The sequence below is a fragment of the Ovis aries genome, chromosome 3, assembly GCF_016772045.2.
Source record: "Ovis aries strain OAR_USU_Benz2616 breed Rambouillet chromosome 3, ARS-UI_Ramb_v3.0, whole genome shotgun sequence".
Taxonomy (NCBI): Eukaryota; Metazoa; Chordata; class Mammalia; order Artiodactyla; family Bovidae; genus Ovis; species Ovis aries.
The window spans coordinates 86,032,313-86,048,424 of record NC_056056.1 but is presented as its reverse complement, the minus strand read 5'-3'; the positions used below and the strand labels follow the sequence as shown (position 1 = coordinate 86,048,424).

Sequence of the window (16,112 nt, the reverse complement as noted above, 5' to 3'; positions counted from 1 at the left end):
CCTGTCTCAATCATGCCTTGGTTTTGCACACTTTCTCTGGCTGGAGAGTCTCGCTATCCTCTTGAATCCTATCCAATGTCTCTGAGAGCAGGAAAGGTTCTGATCGGTCCTAAGAGCCAATGTGGAGCGTGGGGCACCCTTCCACTCCTATCAGGGAGAGTTCTCAAATCAGGCCACTTCACAGTCCAACCTATGGATGAACTTCAGGCAAAAATTCCTGACCACAGATTATGGGAAAGAAGTTTAAATATTAGAAAACCAAATATGACCTCCCCTTCGCCTTTTTAAAGTCTTCTTGCTTGAGGAAGCTTCTCTCAGAAGGGAAGATTGTTGTGAGTCTTCTTGGCACAGGATACTGTCAGTGTGGCATGTGGCTGAGACAAAGGAGGAGCGGTACTGGTGAAAACCCAGGATCACAGGGGCAGAAAAATGAATAGACTGGCTTGTATGCCCAAACACGGGGGAGCTGGAAAGTGACAAGGACGCCTGTTGAAAGACAGTGAGCTCTTGGGTCAGCTCATCTCCAGGGAACATCTGCACACTGACACTTTTCAACATAGAATTTTGGCCCATGACATTATCGTCTCCCTCACACCACATTTTAGTTTCATTTTTTCTCCTTATACTTAGCTCTGGTTGAAAAGTGTTACTGAAGACCACATAGCCTGTGTGTGAGTGAATCAAGGCTCAACAAACAAAGCTGCTATTTACCTACAGCTTGTGTCTACCTGTTTAAGCTAGATTATTTTCCTCTGATCATTCCCATGAAAAATAACTGCTTCCAGGGGCTTCCCTAGTGGACCAGTGGTTACAAACCCACGTTCCAATGCAAGGGACGCTGGTTCAATCCCTGGTTGGGGAACTAAGACTCTACGTGCTGCAGGGCAACTAAGCCAGTGTACCACGACAAGAGAAGCCCGTGCACCTCAACTAGAGAGAGTCCATGCACCTCTATGGAGACCCAGTGCAGCCAAAGAAAAAACCCATTAAAAATAATTGCTTCCAAATATTTTTGAATATATTAATTTCTTTTCTTTCTCTTTCCTTCTCTGAGAATTATAATAGATTAAAACTTGAAAGCAGAGAGTATATGAGTCACTAAACCAAAATAAGGGCAAGGTAACAGCCAAAACTTCTGTAGCACTTGTGCAGAAAAACTGACTTTGAAGTCATAGAAACAATCTCTATGAGTTTGTAAGAACCGTGCCTGCTTTATGTCCAAAACTGTATTCATTTCCCACCTTGCATTCTAGTCTTATATTCTACCAGATTGATTAGGTGGAATACAACTCTGCTTGACATTGCTGCAAACACCTGACCCCATTTACAATGTTGTTAAAGACTTTTTTTTCCTATGAAAATATTTATTTCACTTGTCCTGAACCTTTAGGACAATTTCCATGATCTTAGATTAATATATCTGGAAAACAAGCGAGTATTCTCTTAAACCAACTTCTAACCATATCTTTGGGCTGCTAAAGTGATGTTCTCAAGTCAAAGGTTCAATGACATTGTGTGTAATTATACCTCATAATTAATTTTCCTGATTTCACAATAATGGGAGTTAAGTCTGAAAGAAATAAGGGGCCTTGGCATTGCATGACCCTGCCATCTGTGAGGGTGGGGTAGGGAAAGCCTGGAGAACTCCAGCAGGGCCCTAGGAAATCAAATCTTTACCAGGTAAAAAAGTTGGCAGAAAAATATTTCCACATAGTATATTACAGAAAACTCTCATCTGTTCCATTTTATTGGACATTAATTGCATGTATTAAATAATGCACATGTCCCTTACAAAATGAATGAATGAATGTTTACCATCTAAATTAAAAACAAAAGTTTTCACGACAAGAGAAAACAAAATGAATGAATGAAATACTCAAGGAAAAGGACCAGTGTGCTGTTGAAGGGGAAAAACGTCCTATATTTTTTTAGATGAAGCAGAAATACAAGGTCAGAGTCTTAAAATCTCAATCTATTCAACCTCTCAAAATCAGAAATTAATTCCTACTTTGCTAAGTGTTTGCCATTAACATTTAACTGCTGAGTTGGTTCTTATAAATTCAAAATTTGTGTCATATATGTAGGATTTAAAAAAATAAGACAAGTGAATATTGTAACAAAATAGAAACAGACTGATAGATACAGAGAACAAACTAGTGGTTACCAGTGGGAAGTGGGAAAGGGGTCCAAAATAGGGGTTGGAGATTAAGAGGTACAAATTACTGTGTATAAAATAAATAAGCTACAAGGATATATTGTACAACACAGGGAATATAGCTATTATTTTGTAATAACTTAAAATGGAGCAGAATCTATAAAAACAATGAATCGATGAACTATGCTATATTCCTGAAACTTACATAATATTGTAAATCGACTGTATTTCAACTAAAAAATAGAGACAGAACAAAAATTTGGTAGGGAACTGGATGTTGAAAACCTATTAAAAAGAAAAAGGCAAGCCACCTAAAATGTAAAAAGGCCAAAGAAAATATTTACAATGCAATATTTTAAGTCAAGCACTTATAAATAGTAGTTAAAATGAATAAACACATTAGATTGTATTTGCTACAACATAAAGTAAAACTTCCCGACAAGATTATGAAAGTGATTTTTATTATTTTGGCAGTGGTGTCCTATTATAGGTAATTACAGATATAGAATTTTAAAAATTTGGTATAGCAAACAAATGTTATGTCCCCACAAATCTATTTCGTTACAACCAAGTATCATAGTTGCTGTGTACCGATGGAAAGCATATATGATAAAATATGAAAGCAAGAAAAGGTTAAATAAGAGGTTATCCTTGAATTATAACATCTACTAAAGTATATCTTTGTATTATACAGTTGTGTCAAAGCTAAAAAGCATACAAATCCATACATAATGCTATGCAACTATTTGATCTAATATAGATCTAACATGAAAGTGTTAAGGCAGTAATAGCATTTCACAGATAAAGGCTAAGTTCTGAGACATGAAAGCTTTTAGATAATCCATAAAACAAACCTGAGACATCTTCCTCTTGCTTTGGAAAAAAAAAGAAAAGCAATTTTCTTACTGAGTCAAAGCTTTAATATATAAATGAAGCATTTAATAAACAATATATTAAACTATTGCAATAACCTGGAGTAGATGTTCTGACTGAAATGGTGACCAGCAAATACATTCTTTCTCTGGCAGAAATAAAATTAGATTTTCTGATTGAGCCTGTCACCTAATTACGGCAGCCCTCAAATTTGGTTATTTTTATTTGTCTGTTTTTGGTTTTGCTTTCCTTCCTTGAACTGGGTTACAAACATATTAAATAAACCAGGAAATCTCCCAGCACTCACCTCACTATCTTCTTCATAAACCTGGCTCTCTCATCGCTGAAAGCGCCAGATGAATTGAGCCTAGGTACATAAAAACAGATTACAGAGCTTCTGGATCTGGTTGACTTAAACAGGCATCCAGATTGGTACACGATTATTTTTGCTGCCACAAGTTTCTCAGAGTAAGTAAGCTAGGGCAGCCCCAAATTACAGTCTCAGCCCTGCTCAAGGCACAGGAAAGGGTAGATAACAATGTTTTGGAATAGCCAGTGCCAAAAAAATTGAAACGTATTGGGTAAGTCTGATTTCTACTGTTGACTTTGGGGCCTTTAAAAATACTGGCACAGATTTTTTCATATTCAAGAGGTACATCTGTGAGATTTTATTAATTAAAATTATATAAAATGTTTATTAATAAGAATTCCAAATTATAATAGCGCTACTATGCTGTGGATTTTTTTAAAAGTCTACCTGGGATCCAACACTATCCCATGAAACACTTTTTTTTTTCTAAATATTCATACTACAAATTAATTAATTCTGAATGAGTGGGAGAATGTTTAGCCATCTTTCTTCCTTTTCGTATTTTTCACTCCTTTCTCTTACCCCGGCACCGCACCCCCACACACATACAACGATCATACGCTCTTTCTTTTATAATTTTGATAAAAAGATTCCAAAAAGCTTAATGAAATGTAACAAGCAGTAAGCTTTTAGGACACTTCACAACTTCCTTTGTACATTTATGAGCAATGAAAGTTAAAACTCTAAACTTCACTTTGTGCTTTTGCGACCTTCCATCACTTTTTAAAAAAAGGTTTTCAGGTTATTTACATAAACTGAACATATATATTTTGTTCAAGCTTTAGGTCTTCACAGTTACCAAAGTGACCTCCTGCTTAAGATCACTAGGCTGGCTTAAATAGCACAGCCGATCTGATCGCCACCACGGAAATCCAATGCAATCCTCAAAACAACCTCCCAAGACTAATTCTGACTTTCCAAAACACAAACACTGCTGCCATCTAAAAAATTATTTAAAAATAAAACTAGGTCCATTATAATGGGACTTCCCCACCATGTTATTTAATAAAGACCATCAAGATATTTCGTGGCATTTTTCACTGTTCACCAGGCAGACACAGATTCAGTCTCCCTGCCTTCCACAGGCTAATGGCCAGATTTCCAATAACTTCCTGGAACTCAATAATCAAAATGGCTTTAAAATTAAATTAAAATTTTAAGTACAACAAGAGTTTAGAAGTATAACATATGAACTAAATCAGTTTGGAAAAGATATTCTGTACTGTGAATATAAGTTTAATAAACATGCTATAAAGTGGAAAGGAACACATCTTTCAGATCCAATTTTGAGATTTTTCAATTCAAATTTCCAATGAGAGAGGAGAGTTTGCTTCAAATTGGTTTTCATGATGTCAAAAACACGTAGCTGATTTAATTAAGCTCATACTATGTATTTGAATCAAAATTGGTTAAATTGGTTGTACTTTTCTATCTGCTGTGACATTATAAAAGACATTGTCAACCTTTCCTTGACCAAAATAACTAATACCATTTAGTGATAAAATAACTAATACATATTGGTACTGAATAATTATGTAATATATATATATATACATCTTGAACACTATTTGGTGATTTTTTTTAACCTATGAGATTTATTGAAGTAAGTATGTTATAATCACAAAACTTTAAGTTCAGCTGAGCTGATAAATTTTTTTTCTTCATAACTGAAATTCTGTACTTTAGTAACCAAACAAGGTATGTCTTCAGCTTGGAATTTTTTACAATTTAACAATTTATAGTTTAAAATTCATGAAATCACTGAACCCCACTAAATCAACTACAGTTGATTTCCTTCTGAGCAAATAACTATGACTCATCCCATAAAGTAAGAGGAAGCACATCAGTGGGCAAGAAAAGATAAATCCACCCATAGATATTAGAGCCTAACTAAGCTATTTTATTGAAAAAGTGAGAAGAGAATTTCTGGTCTTTATTTTTTCCCTTATGACCCCAGATCACATCCGATCTTACACTGAAATTATTCATCTTTGCATATGCAACAATATTTCCTAAAACTGCTTAATACAATTTTCTATAGAGCATACAGAACATAACCTTGGATCCCACCCAGCAAGGCATGGTTACTGAAATGCCTCTTTATTAGGTAGTTCTGTGTAAATGTACATGTGTGTTTTAACTCCAAAGAAAGCTCCCTCAAGAAATTATTATTGGCAACATTCAATATATGTAAAAAATTATTTGGGCCCTTTAGCTCTTTCACTCAAAACATCTCCTGGAGTCCCTACACAGCCCAGGGCTCATGAGGTACTATTCTGAAGACACGTGTGCAAAGCACATCATCTGTGGGTCAGTTGGTTTAAGCTCATTTTAGAGACTAATTGAGAAAGTGGCGAGGAGGATCGGGGCGGGGAGGGGGGGACTGTAATTTTACTCCCATCCCCCGACTTGCATAATTATAAAATTTCTGCTCGCCCCTGGCTTCTCACTGGCACTCTTTCTCCGCTTGTAACTTTTGGACAGCACTATCAAGGAGCTCCATAGACTCTCTGAGAGTCACATTGATTTTAAATGACTTGGGTTTAATGGTTAGGCCGTAATTAAAATCCATTTTCGAAGGCTCGTCTGGATTGGCCTTGAAATTGCATTGGTGAGCCAGGATGGAGATGAAGAGAAACAGCTGCATCTTAGAAATCTCTTCCCCGATGCACCGCCGTTTGCCCACAGAAAAAATCATCACGCTGCTCGCCAAGTCCTTGTTGATGAGGCCATCCTTGTCCAAGAATCGGGTTGGGTCAAAGTCCTCTGGGTTCGACCACTTTACCGGGTCATGATTCACGGACCACTGGTTAACAAACACCACCGTGTCCTTGGGGATGTGGTAGCCCAAGACAGAAGCGCTGGCCGTGGTGGCGTGCGGAATGGTGAGGGGCACAAAGCTGGAGAAGCGCATGGCTTCATAAAGAAAGGCCATGACGTAGGGCAAGCGGGGCTGGTCCTCCAGGGTGGGCAGCCGGTGCCTACCCACCACTTGATCCAGTTCTGCCTGTACCTGCGCCTGCACTTCCGAATACCTGTTTGGTATTAATGGCAGAGAGAGAAAATCAGTGAGGAACACTGATCCTTCTTTCATCTGGAAAGCCCATTACAATTTATTTTTATACCACCGTTCTTTAAACTGGCTACCTGAATCAGTAATTGAATTAACATTTCCAGAAAAAAAAAATCTAAAAGTTTCCTAATTTATCACTGTATTACAAGATGGAGTATAACAGTTATATTTCCTATAATAAGTCTCACACAGCTCAAACTCTCTTCCCCATCATCAGTCAAGAAAAGGGTCTAAGTTTTCTCAGACTGAAAAAGCACGACAAGGGTAAGGACGACTTCTCTCCACTGGATACAGCAGAAAGTGCCAGGGACATACAATACTTTTTAGGAACTCATGAAAACTCATTTCTTTTAAAATCAGAAGAATAAAAGCTTTTAGGCCAATGGAAATGTTTTATAATTTTAACATGCTAATCTTTATACCAATATAGTCATAAAGGTTAATTTTAAAAAATTTTATGGAGTAAGGTGTCTACAAAGGCAAAAGCACTTGGGGCCCACAAAAATTAAAATGTAACCCTGAAAGTGAATTCTTTTTTTCTTCATCTCCCTAGACAATTCCAGAGAACACAATGTTCTCATTTCATACAAAGATCATTGGTATCCTGATAGATAAAGGTACATATCTTCTAACTTTAAAAGCAAATCCCTAATGTTCATGAGATTATGGTACAGACTGCAATATTTATTCACTGTTGCTGATAAAACTAGTACAATCCTTTTGGAAAACAAAATCTTATTACAAAGCAAGATCTATAAGGGTAATTCCTCCCCACTCTTTTAAAAGCCAGTGATCTATGTCTGGAAATTTATTTTCAGGAAATAACTTAGCAAGTATGAAAAAAGTAACCATAATAGATAAAATTTTAAATATAGCTGAAACATTAAAATATAGCAGAAACATTTAAAATAGTTCAGTCTTTAAAGAAATGTTTAAACAAACATGAGAAATGACTATATAATGATCTGTTACTATAGCAAAATATTATATGGCCATAAAAATTACTAAAATTATGTAGTAAAAATTACAAAAATAAAGTTTAAAAGACAGGGAAATGGCCATTATAGTAAGTGGAAATGTCAGAAGTAAAAAAATGTGTCATTATTGCAACTTTGAAAAAAAAATTTAAGTGTGCCTGTGATGACATTATTGGTAATTTTTCAGAGATTTGCAAACTTTTTTCATAAAGGGCCAGATAGTAAATATTTTAGGCTTTGTGGATCAAGCTCTCTTACCTCCCAGCTTGTGCTATGGGGTGGAAGCAGCTATAGACAATACATAAATGAATGGGTGTAGCTGTATTTCCATATGTTACATAAAAAAGTAGGAAATGCAATTTGCCAACCCCATCATATTGTCTTTTCACTAAAAAGAAGAACTTTTCATCAGCTATGGTGAATTGAAAGTGACCCCCAAATTGATTTATTCCCTTTTGCTGCCCAATTGGAGTACACGGAAAGTTCAGTTCAGCTCATTGCCAACAAAGGAGTACACGGAAAATGATTTACAATTCGGTTTCTGGTGAAAAAAAAGAAAGGCAGTTACAAAAGATAACATGCTCATCTGGGGAAGCAAAGGATTTATTGATTCCATTTTGGAATTGTCTTCCTCCTGATCTATTATTGACTCTCATTATGCGATTTCTGCCCCTCCTCCATATGTGTTTCCATGATATTAATACTGAAGAGTGATTTTAAAAATACACCCCCCCCAACTGTGAAAGCAGTATCTAAGGAAATACAGGATTCTGATGCAGTGGATTCTAACAAAAGTTTTTACTTTCCAGCTTCCCTTACCTGTGCGCCAGATTGCATAACCAGGATTTCTGGTCTCTCAAAGCAATCAAGACTTGCCTTGAATGAGACATTTGCCCCTGGGGTAAGGATACCAGATAAAATAACGGCCGCCCGTGTAAATCAACGGCTTGTCTTTTAATATAACTATGACCTATGTAAAATTTATGTTATATTTGCTTATCTGGGGATACCGAGACATGTTCAATTCGTGCGTATACAAATTTAGCAGAGGTCCGCGGCTGAGGATTAACTAACCCAGCCGAGCCCAGGGATCCGAGAGGTTAGCAGGTGCCTCGCAGATACTCAGCTTCCCTTTCTATAAGAGACGCAGCTCAGCATTTGCTAAAGTTACGGCTTCTCCTATTCTTTACGCCGACACCTCTACGCCTAGAGCGGCGGTTTTATACGCCCAGCACAATCCGCTGGGTTTTGGTCGCTTTCCTAAAGTTTTGGATTACCGTCCTTGAGGCTCCGCCGCGAACACTAGCTATGTCGCGATACAAAGCCTCGAAGGGCGCGCTTTTGGCTCCGGGGCCAGGCGGCCTCCAGTCAGCGCTGAAGACCAGCCGAGCCGATTAGGCGTGCTTACTTAACATAGTTTTTACTACGCTGCCCTTTCCTTCGGACCGTTTCCAATTTTGCTTTTCCGTGCCAATGTGGGAGATCGGGGGATGATCTTGGGTACTTAATCTTGCTATTCCAAGTGGTTTCACACAAATTTATCCCCCCTCGGAGCGGTGAGCTCCAAGATCAGCGATGCCGGCCGTCCTGGCACGGTTGGGTTGAGAGTGCACAACGCATCCCAGCCAGCACGGTGCCTTCCAGAGACGCGCTTTCTGGACTCGGTCTCAGCTTTGGCAGGTGGGGACCTGCAGCGAAACCCCAAACCCTCATTGAGCGCTAGTCGCGACCTCACCATATTCTAATTCCACTCCACCTTTTACAGAGGGAGGGAGGGAGGAATGCCGACCCAAGCCTCCTGGAGGCTTTACCTGGTGAAGAGAACGAGCAGCCACTGCAGCGCGGTGGAGAGAGTATCCTGGCTGGCGCCGAAGATGTCTGTGATCGTGGCCGGCACGTAGTCTACGTCCAGGCGCGGGCCATCATCGCCCGAGTCAGCCCCCGCCGAGTGGATGAAAGCGTCCATCATGTCGCGGGGGGCGGCCCCGGGCCGGAGGCTTTCGCGGTGCCTCAGGAACTTGTCTAGGACGAAGTTGCTGAAGTTGCGATTGAGCTGCTCGAATTCACGGAAGGCGGTGCGCACGGGGTTAGGAAAGCGCTGCAGCCAGGGTAGCACGTCCACCAGGCTGCCCGAGCCCACAGTGCGCCCAAACTCCTCGTTGTGGCTGAGCAGTTCGAGGAACTCGGCGTCGTCGTGGCTGTAGCGGCAGCCGAAGCACACAGCGCTCATGACGTTGGCCACGGCCACCAGGGTCAGCGGCCGCGGGTCTAGGAAGGCGCCGCCCGCGCTGCGGCGCACCAGCAGCTCTACCAACTCCCGCACCTCGCCTACCACGTGGCCCTCGAGGACCTGGCGGCCGCGCTGCTGGCGCGTGGAGAAGTTTCGCATCGTGCTGTACGCCGCGCGCCGCTGCGCCTTCCAGGTCTCCGAGTACTGGCCGAAAGCCAGGCTGCGGCCACCGGACACCACGCGGAAAGAGGCGAAGGGCGGCCGGTCGGCGAAGGCCGCGCTCTGGTGCACCAGCGCCTCGCGGATGGCGCGCTCGCCGTTCAGCACCACCACCCGGCAGCTGCCGAGACGGATCTGGAAGACGTCGCCGTAGCGCCGCGCCAGGCGTGAGAACAAGAGGTGCGGCGCCGAGCCCATTGATGCCGCATTTCCGATCAGCGGCCAAGCAAAGGGACCCGGGGGCGCGGAGCCCGGCTGCCGCCGCCTCTGCCTCAACAGCCATTGGCCCACGTGCACTGCGGCCAGCACCGAGAGCAGCAGCAGGAGCATGGTCTGCTGGGCTGACAGAAAGGTCGGCGACAGATGATCGTCCGGGCTGAGGCCGGGGGCCATGCTGGGGAGAGAAGGGCGAAGGCGTGACACTCGGGTAGGCAGAGAAAGACGAGGGTGCCCCAAGCTCCTACCCACCTGCCTCGGGCCACCGTGCACTGTTGGAAAGGCAGGAGGTAGCGCGTAGGTCAGATCAGGGCTAGCTCACTGAAGAAGCAGTTGAACACGCCTCTTGCCATCCCAAACCCATTCCCCAAAAGTGAGGGGAAGGGTCTTGTTTCCGCCTCTCTATGACCCGATTCCCCCGACCCCGCCCCAGCCGCGTAACGGTTCCTGCAATTCCAGGACAACACAGCGGGCATCAAGGAGTGGCGCTCAGTTCCCTCTAAATGCCTACCACCCCGGCCCCTGCGACCCCCGCCACTTCTGACCTGCGAGAACCCACGCATCGCAAGAGGCCGCAGGAAGGCGGCTCAGCTGACACACTGACCTGCCAGGAGGCGCGGTTTCCAGCAGCGCCAGACGGCCGGCTGGGAGAACGGACCGGGACTCTTGTGGGGTTCAAGACCGCAATCTCAGTGTCTCCAGAAAATCGGAAGCCGGCCCTGGACACCTGTTGCCAGCTCTGGGAACTTCAGCGCCCACTCTGGAGTCTTAGGGGTCGTCAGAGCCGGGGGCGCTCGGTCTGGGATAGAGACGCAGAAAGGAGTTTTCTTTGCCGAGCCTCGCTGCACCTGAGCCTCGGCAAAGTCAGGGTTTTCTCACCGCGTGAGAGTTGCTATTGAGGGTCGGTGAATGGAGTCAACTGCCAGCCCTCACGCCCCCCCGCAAGGCTCTGACAGCTGGCGTCGCAGAGGCGTGGTCGGTTTGCACAGTCACTCAGGAAAGTAAAGCGCGCCATCCCGCCTCTCTTTTTTAAGGTCTGTAAGTGGGGAGGAGGCAACCGGACCTGGCGGGGGCGGGGCTTGCAGGGGGGCGGGGCGCCCTGGAACAGGCCTCTCGGACTACGACTGGGGTCACCGCGCGCTGGTGGTCACGCGAGGCAGTCCCTGCGCGCACCGACGGCCTTGGAGCAGTCGCTGGTGGCTTTCCTGGAAGCGGCGGCGAGAAGTTTTCGTTTCCCCCAAATCACCCTTCCTCACAGCCACTCCCGATCGAGGCCGCAGTTTTTCTCGACGCGCGTTCGGGACACCACCTGAACACCACTCCTGCGCTTTCGGTGGGAGCGCGCTCCACGCCCCGAGAACACAACCTCTCTACCCTCTCCGTGGCCTGGGCTTCCTTCCCCGAGAGAAAAGCGCTTGAGATCCTCGGGCACCCTAACTGGGAAAGGAAACCTGTCAGCTTGGAAAAGAAAACTCGGTTGTGGTGAAGGTTTGCCTTTACTGCATCCCGAGTTTTTTATTTGTATTTTAACGTTCTCGCAAGCATGTCGACCCATCAGGTCAGGCCCTTTGGCGAGCAAAGTTCTCCTTCCACCTTGGGCGGTGAGATCAAGAAGCCCTGAAGGACACAGCTCCCCCGCCCCGGAACCCCGACTTCCTTGGCATACAAAGGCCAGCGCTGGCGGGCCGCAGCTGCCTGGAGGTTTCCCGCGTAGAAACTCCTCCAGGTGGCGCCGCCCACTGGAGAACGCGGGGCAAAACGGGCCGCGTCGGAGAGCCGAGCTGGGACGAACCCTGCGGAGAGCAGGGGAGGGAGGGCGCTCTGAAGATTCCTGGAGCGGGGAGCGGGGGTGGGTGGAGAAGGAGGAGGCCAATCTCCGAGAGCCTGCGAACTTTATTGGGTTGAAAAGTTTCTTCTGCTGTCGCCTCCCCCTTGCGTGCGGAGCTGTGCCTTGCGTGCGCTGCTTCTGGAAAGTCGGCTCTAGTCATATCCCTCGGCGCTTCTCACGGCACCTGACACGCCGAGGCGGCGGCGGGGGCGGCGGCCGAGGGCGAGATGCCGACCGCCACCACCCTCCGCGGCGCACGCACAACCGCGCCCTCCCGGGCCACCACTTTAAGGCCGGGTCTGGGCGCGCGCGCGCGCTCTGAACGGGGACTCTCCTACCCAGGGGGAAGCGCCAAGGCGCAGCACCCTTTCCTGCCGGCTGGTACAAAGCATTTTAAAGACCCTGGAGAGAAAAGATCTTTTCCGAAAGGTTGGGGAAAGGGCGAGCCCGGGGGATGAATGGTAGTTATTCAGGTAGGAAGTGTGCTTCCGAGCCTCGAGGGTTATCAGGAATAAGTAAAGAAGTTGGGCGCTTACCAAGTAACAGCCGTGTGCTTTGAGGTTTACCGGCGCGGCAAATCTCTACTGTGTGCCAGTTTACAGATGAGGAAACGGGTTCAGAAAGGTTATATGATTTACCCAAGTTCACACGCATACATTTACAATCATACGATATAACCTTAAATAATTTCTTTCTCCAAGTAAATGATTGAAATGCTTCCCTGGGCAAAGTGAGGTGGTTCTCTACTCCCCCATTCTCCCTCTTATTAGCTAATAAGAGGTGGACCCAGGATTGGAACCCGCAAAGTTGCACTCCAGCTCCATCATACTCATTTACGCTGAAGAAAAGCCTCAGATAAAAGGCACAAATGCATTCTTTCCTGCTTGCCTTAAAAAAAAAAAATCAGCTGGAAGAATTTTTAAAAGTAATTTCTGGGGTTTTTGGCGGGGGTAGGGCAGGGAGATTTGTTTTAGAGAACTGAATCTTGAGGATTCTAAAGAAATAGTATGCTCATCTTTTGCAGGTAAATTGGTTTTGAATGAAGGATGCCTGTGGACTGTGCTTCATAGCTGACTTTGAAATAACTGGTTAAATTCTAAAGAAAAACAAAGAGACTTCCTAAGAGTTTCACTTTTTGAAAGGTTGAAACCAACATTAAAATATCTTACTTGATAAGAAAATGCCTTTTTGTAAAATTCTCCATTCAGTAGCTTTTGAGAGGTTCTCTGGAAATGAATTCACACTTTATTATAGGGTACTCAGTTCTGTAATAAAATTAGTTTTTGAGCAACTGAGTAAATAGGAATTGGTTTCCCAGGGCTCTGCTGGCATATATCTCATTTGAAATGAATTTCGTAGCAACCTTATAATATCTAGGTTTAGCAAGACCCTTGTCTAATAATTATTAGACTGCTGTCTAATAATTGAGACTGAGGTATCAGTCTCTCATCAGACTTGAATTTAGTAGACAAGAATTGTGTTTGGGCTACTACCAATTTTGAGCTGGCAACGTTCCTGAAAGCTTTTATCACAGTATTTCTACCAGAATCAGAGGAATGGAGGTGCTTTTAAACCAATTAAATACCTATCTTAAAAACTACAAAACAGAGCCGTTTCTAAGACCTCCTATATAGCTTTTGGATAAACTAGATACATACCTGCCTGCCACAGAAAATAATTCAACGTACCCTTCAAGCCATGATGCCCTGGACTCAGCTCTTGTTGCAGGACAAGGCTTTAAAAGGCAGAGGAACCAGCTGGGTAAAGGCTGTCAGAAAGATAGGCTTTATCAGTTAGGACAAGCCAAAAAGACTGGCTGTGGCAGCACTGGGCTTTGGCTTCTCCCAGGCTTTTGGGTGTAGACCTCTGTTGGAAGGCCCATCAAATACCTGATGAAGACTCAGGGTAAATCCAGAGAGGCCTGCGGGTACCCTTAACACAGCTCATGGTGGAGCCCTCACTCTAGTGAATATCCATACCAGACTCTTAAGTTATCAGTTTCTTAAAGCCAGTGTCTAAGGCCCAGGGATCTCCTTTCAGTCAATGACACACAATATGGGGATTTTGCCCACCCCTAAACTCACATTTGAATTGTTTGGTACAGATAACTTTCAAAAGAACAAGGAAGCTAGAGAGATAGTTCAAAGAAGAGATTTAAAATACCTTGTATTGTATTGACTCCATAGAAGAGAAATCCAGCTTAAGTTTGTTTAAGCAGGACAGAAAGGCACTGGCTTACATGAAGGAAAGGATAAAGGTGGTACCTCACAGGATGGAAGGACCTGGGGCTGCTCTCCCACTGTCTAGTATGCTAGTCTCTGCTTGAGCTTCATCCCATATACTCTGTTCATGTAGCGGGAAAGCTGGCCATGGTCAGCCTCAAATTAACTACCACCCCCTAAAAAAGAGAACATGTCCTTTTCAGGGTCATTATTCAGGCCCGTGGAAGGACTCCATTGTGCCAGCTTGGCATCAGGCCACCCCTGTGGCCAAAGGGGTAAGTCTCTTTTCAGAAAAAGAGAGATGGGGGTAGGGAGAACCTGCTAGGAAACAAAAGGTAAGAGGCCCTTCTGTCCTCAGGTATCCTGCTTTAGTCCTTCACTTCATTTTGGGTTGAAGAATAACCCAAAATAATAATAATAATAAATCAGCAACTGAGATAGATGCTTTTTAAAAAAAAATTATTTATTTTTTGCAGTGCCGGGTCTTCATTGCTACATTCGTTTTCTCTAGTTGGAACAAGTAGGGACCACTCTCTACTTGCAATGCACAGGCTTCTCATTGCTGTGGCTTCTCTTATTGCAGAGCCCTGGTTCTAGACTTGTTGCAGAACACTGGCTCCAGGCTTCAGTAGTTACAGCACATGGGTTCAGAAGTTGTGGCTGGTGCACTGGCTTAGTTGCTCCAAGGCATGTGGGATCTTCCTGGGTTAGGGATCAAACCTGTGTCTCCTGCACTGGCAGGCAGATTCTTTACCACTGAGCCACCAGGGAAGCCCCCAGACACATGCTTCTTGTCTGGAACCCATAGCCAAGAATGCTCAGCTGTTATGTCATCAGTATAGAAGTTAGTTTTCTTCATGGGATTTTGCTTTAGCAGCTCTTCAATATGGCTAGGTATGTACTTAAACTAAACACAGTACCCCAAAGATGAGATCTTGTCCAACCCTGAGAGCTGTGGTTACTTCCCACCAATCATGCAGTGTTTCTTTTTAATGCAAACTAAGTTTTAGGGCTATTTTAAAGTATCTAAGCTTGTGATAAATTAAGGTCTTTATCTTTTATCTGAAGACTTAATACCATTCTGAGTCTTTCATTGCACTTGTGCAGTTGATTTTAAAAAAAATATGAGATTTTACATTTATTTCCATTAAATACATTTTGAAGCTTCCAGCCCATGGAGGCCATGTTGATACTCTTATGGCGTCTGAGGCCCAGAGATCAGAACAAAAGCTGGAAAGTAATATGGGGAAAGCAAGTCTAGTGGCCAGGTGACCCCTGGCCCACTCTGGACTACTTCTATGACAAAAATCTTTGGACTTTGGTTTATATTATATATTTACCTTATTATGTATACACAATATTATATATATACATATAAATATTTAATATATCATGTTACAATATTAAGGCTTCCCAAGTGGCACTATTGGTAAAGAACCCACCTGCCAATGTAGGAGACTTAAGAGATGCAGGTTCAATCTCTGGGTTGGGAAGATCTCCTGGAGTAGGAAATGGCAACCCATTCCAGTATTCTTGCCTGGAATTTCCATGGACAGAGGAGCCTGGCCCAGTGCAGTCCATAGGGTCACACAGAGCCAGACACGACTGAAGCGACTTAGCACTCATACATGTTATAATATTATACAATTTGTATATATTATTTTTCAGTTTTGACCAGATATAAATTCTTAAAACACAACACACGCATAGTATATAAATAGGCTGTTGTTGCAAAAGATTCAATCAGTATATAGGAATATGCAGAGAAATCGGAAAGCCCATACTATCCCTTCTCAGATGCAGCCACAAGAATCGTGTGTCTTCCACTTATGTATAGCATATGCTTGTACATATGTATGTATTTTTAATACAAATGAGATCATACTAAAATTACTGTTCAGTGATTTTTTTCAACTTAGCAATTGTCTTGGCAACTTCAACAGAAGGTA

The 16,112-nt window shown here is 43.7% G+C and overlaps 1 protein-coding gene across 1 annotated transcript; it reads right to left on the bottom strand.

Moving 5' to 3' along the window:
* Positions 1 to 2,599: 2,599 nt before the first annotated feature.
* LOC101119706 (cytochrome P450 1B1) lies at positions 2,600 to 11,116 on the bottom strand. The gene is made up of 3 exons (XM_004006013.5): positions 10,718 to 11,116; positions 9,260 to 10,291; positions 2,600 to 6,433 (listed from the first exon to the last, which is right to left on the bottom strand). Exons 2-3 carry the CDS (start codon positions 10,288 to 10,290, stop codon positions 5,845 to 5,847), a joined length of 1,620 nt encoding a protein of 539 aa, XP_004006062.2. The 5' UTR covers position 10,291; positions 10,718 to 11,116; the 3' UTR covers positions 2,600 to 5,844.
* Between the last annotated feature and the right edge of the window lie 4,996 nt (positions 11,117 to 16,112).

Excerpts from the sequence above, each read along its gene's own strand:
- LOC101119706 (XM_004006013.5), bottom strand. The coding sequence starts at position 10,290 with ATGGCCCCCGGCCTCAGCCCGGACGATCATCTGTCGCCGACCTTTCTG. Across the intron at positions 6,434-9,259 it reads CTGCTCGTTCTCTTCACCAG|GTATTCGGAAGTGCAGGCGC; the intron begins GTAAAGCCTCCA and ends AATACCAAACAG.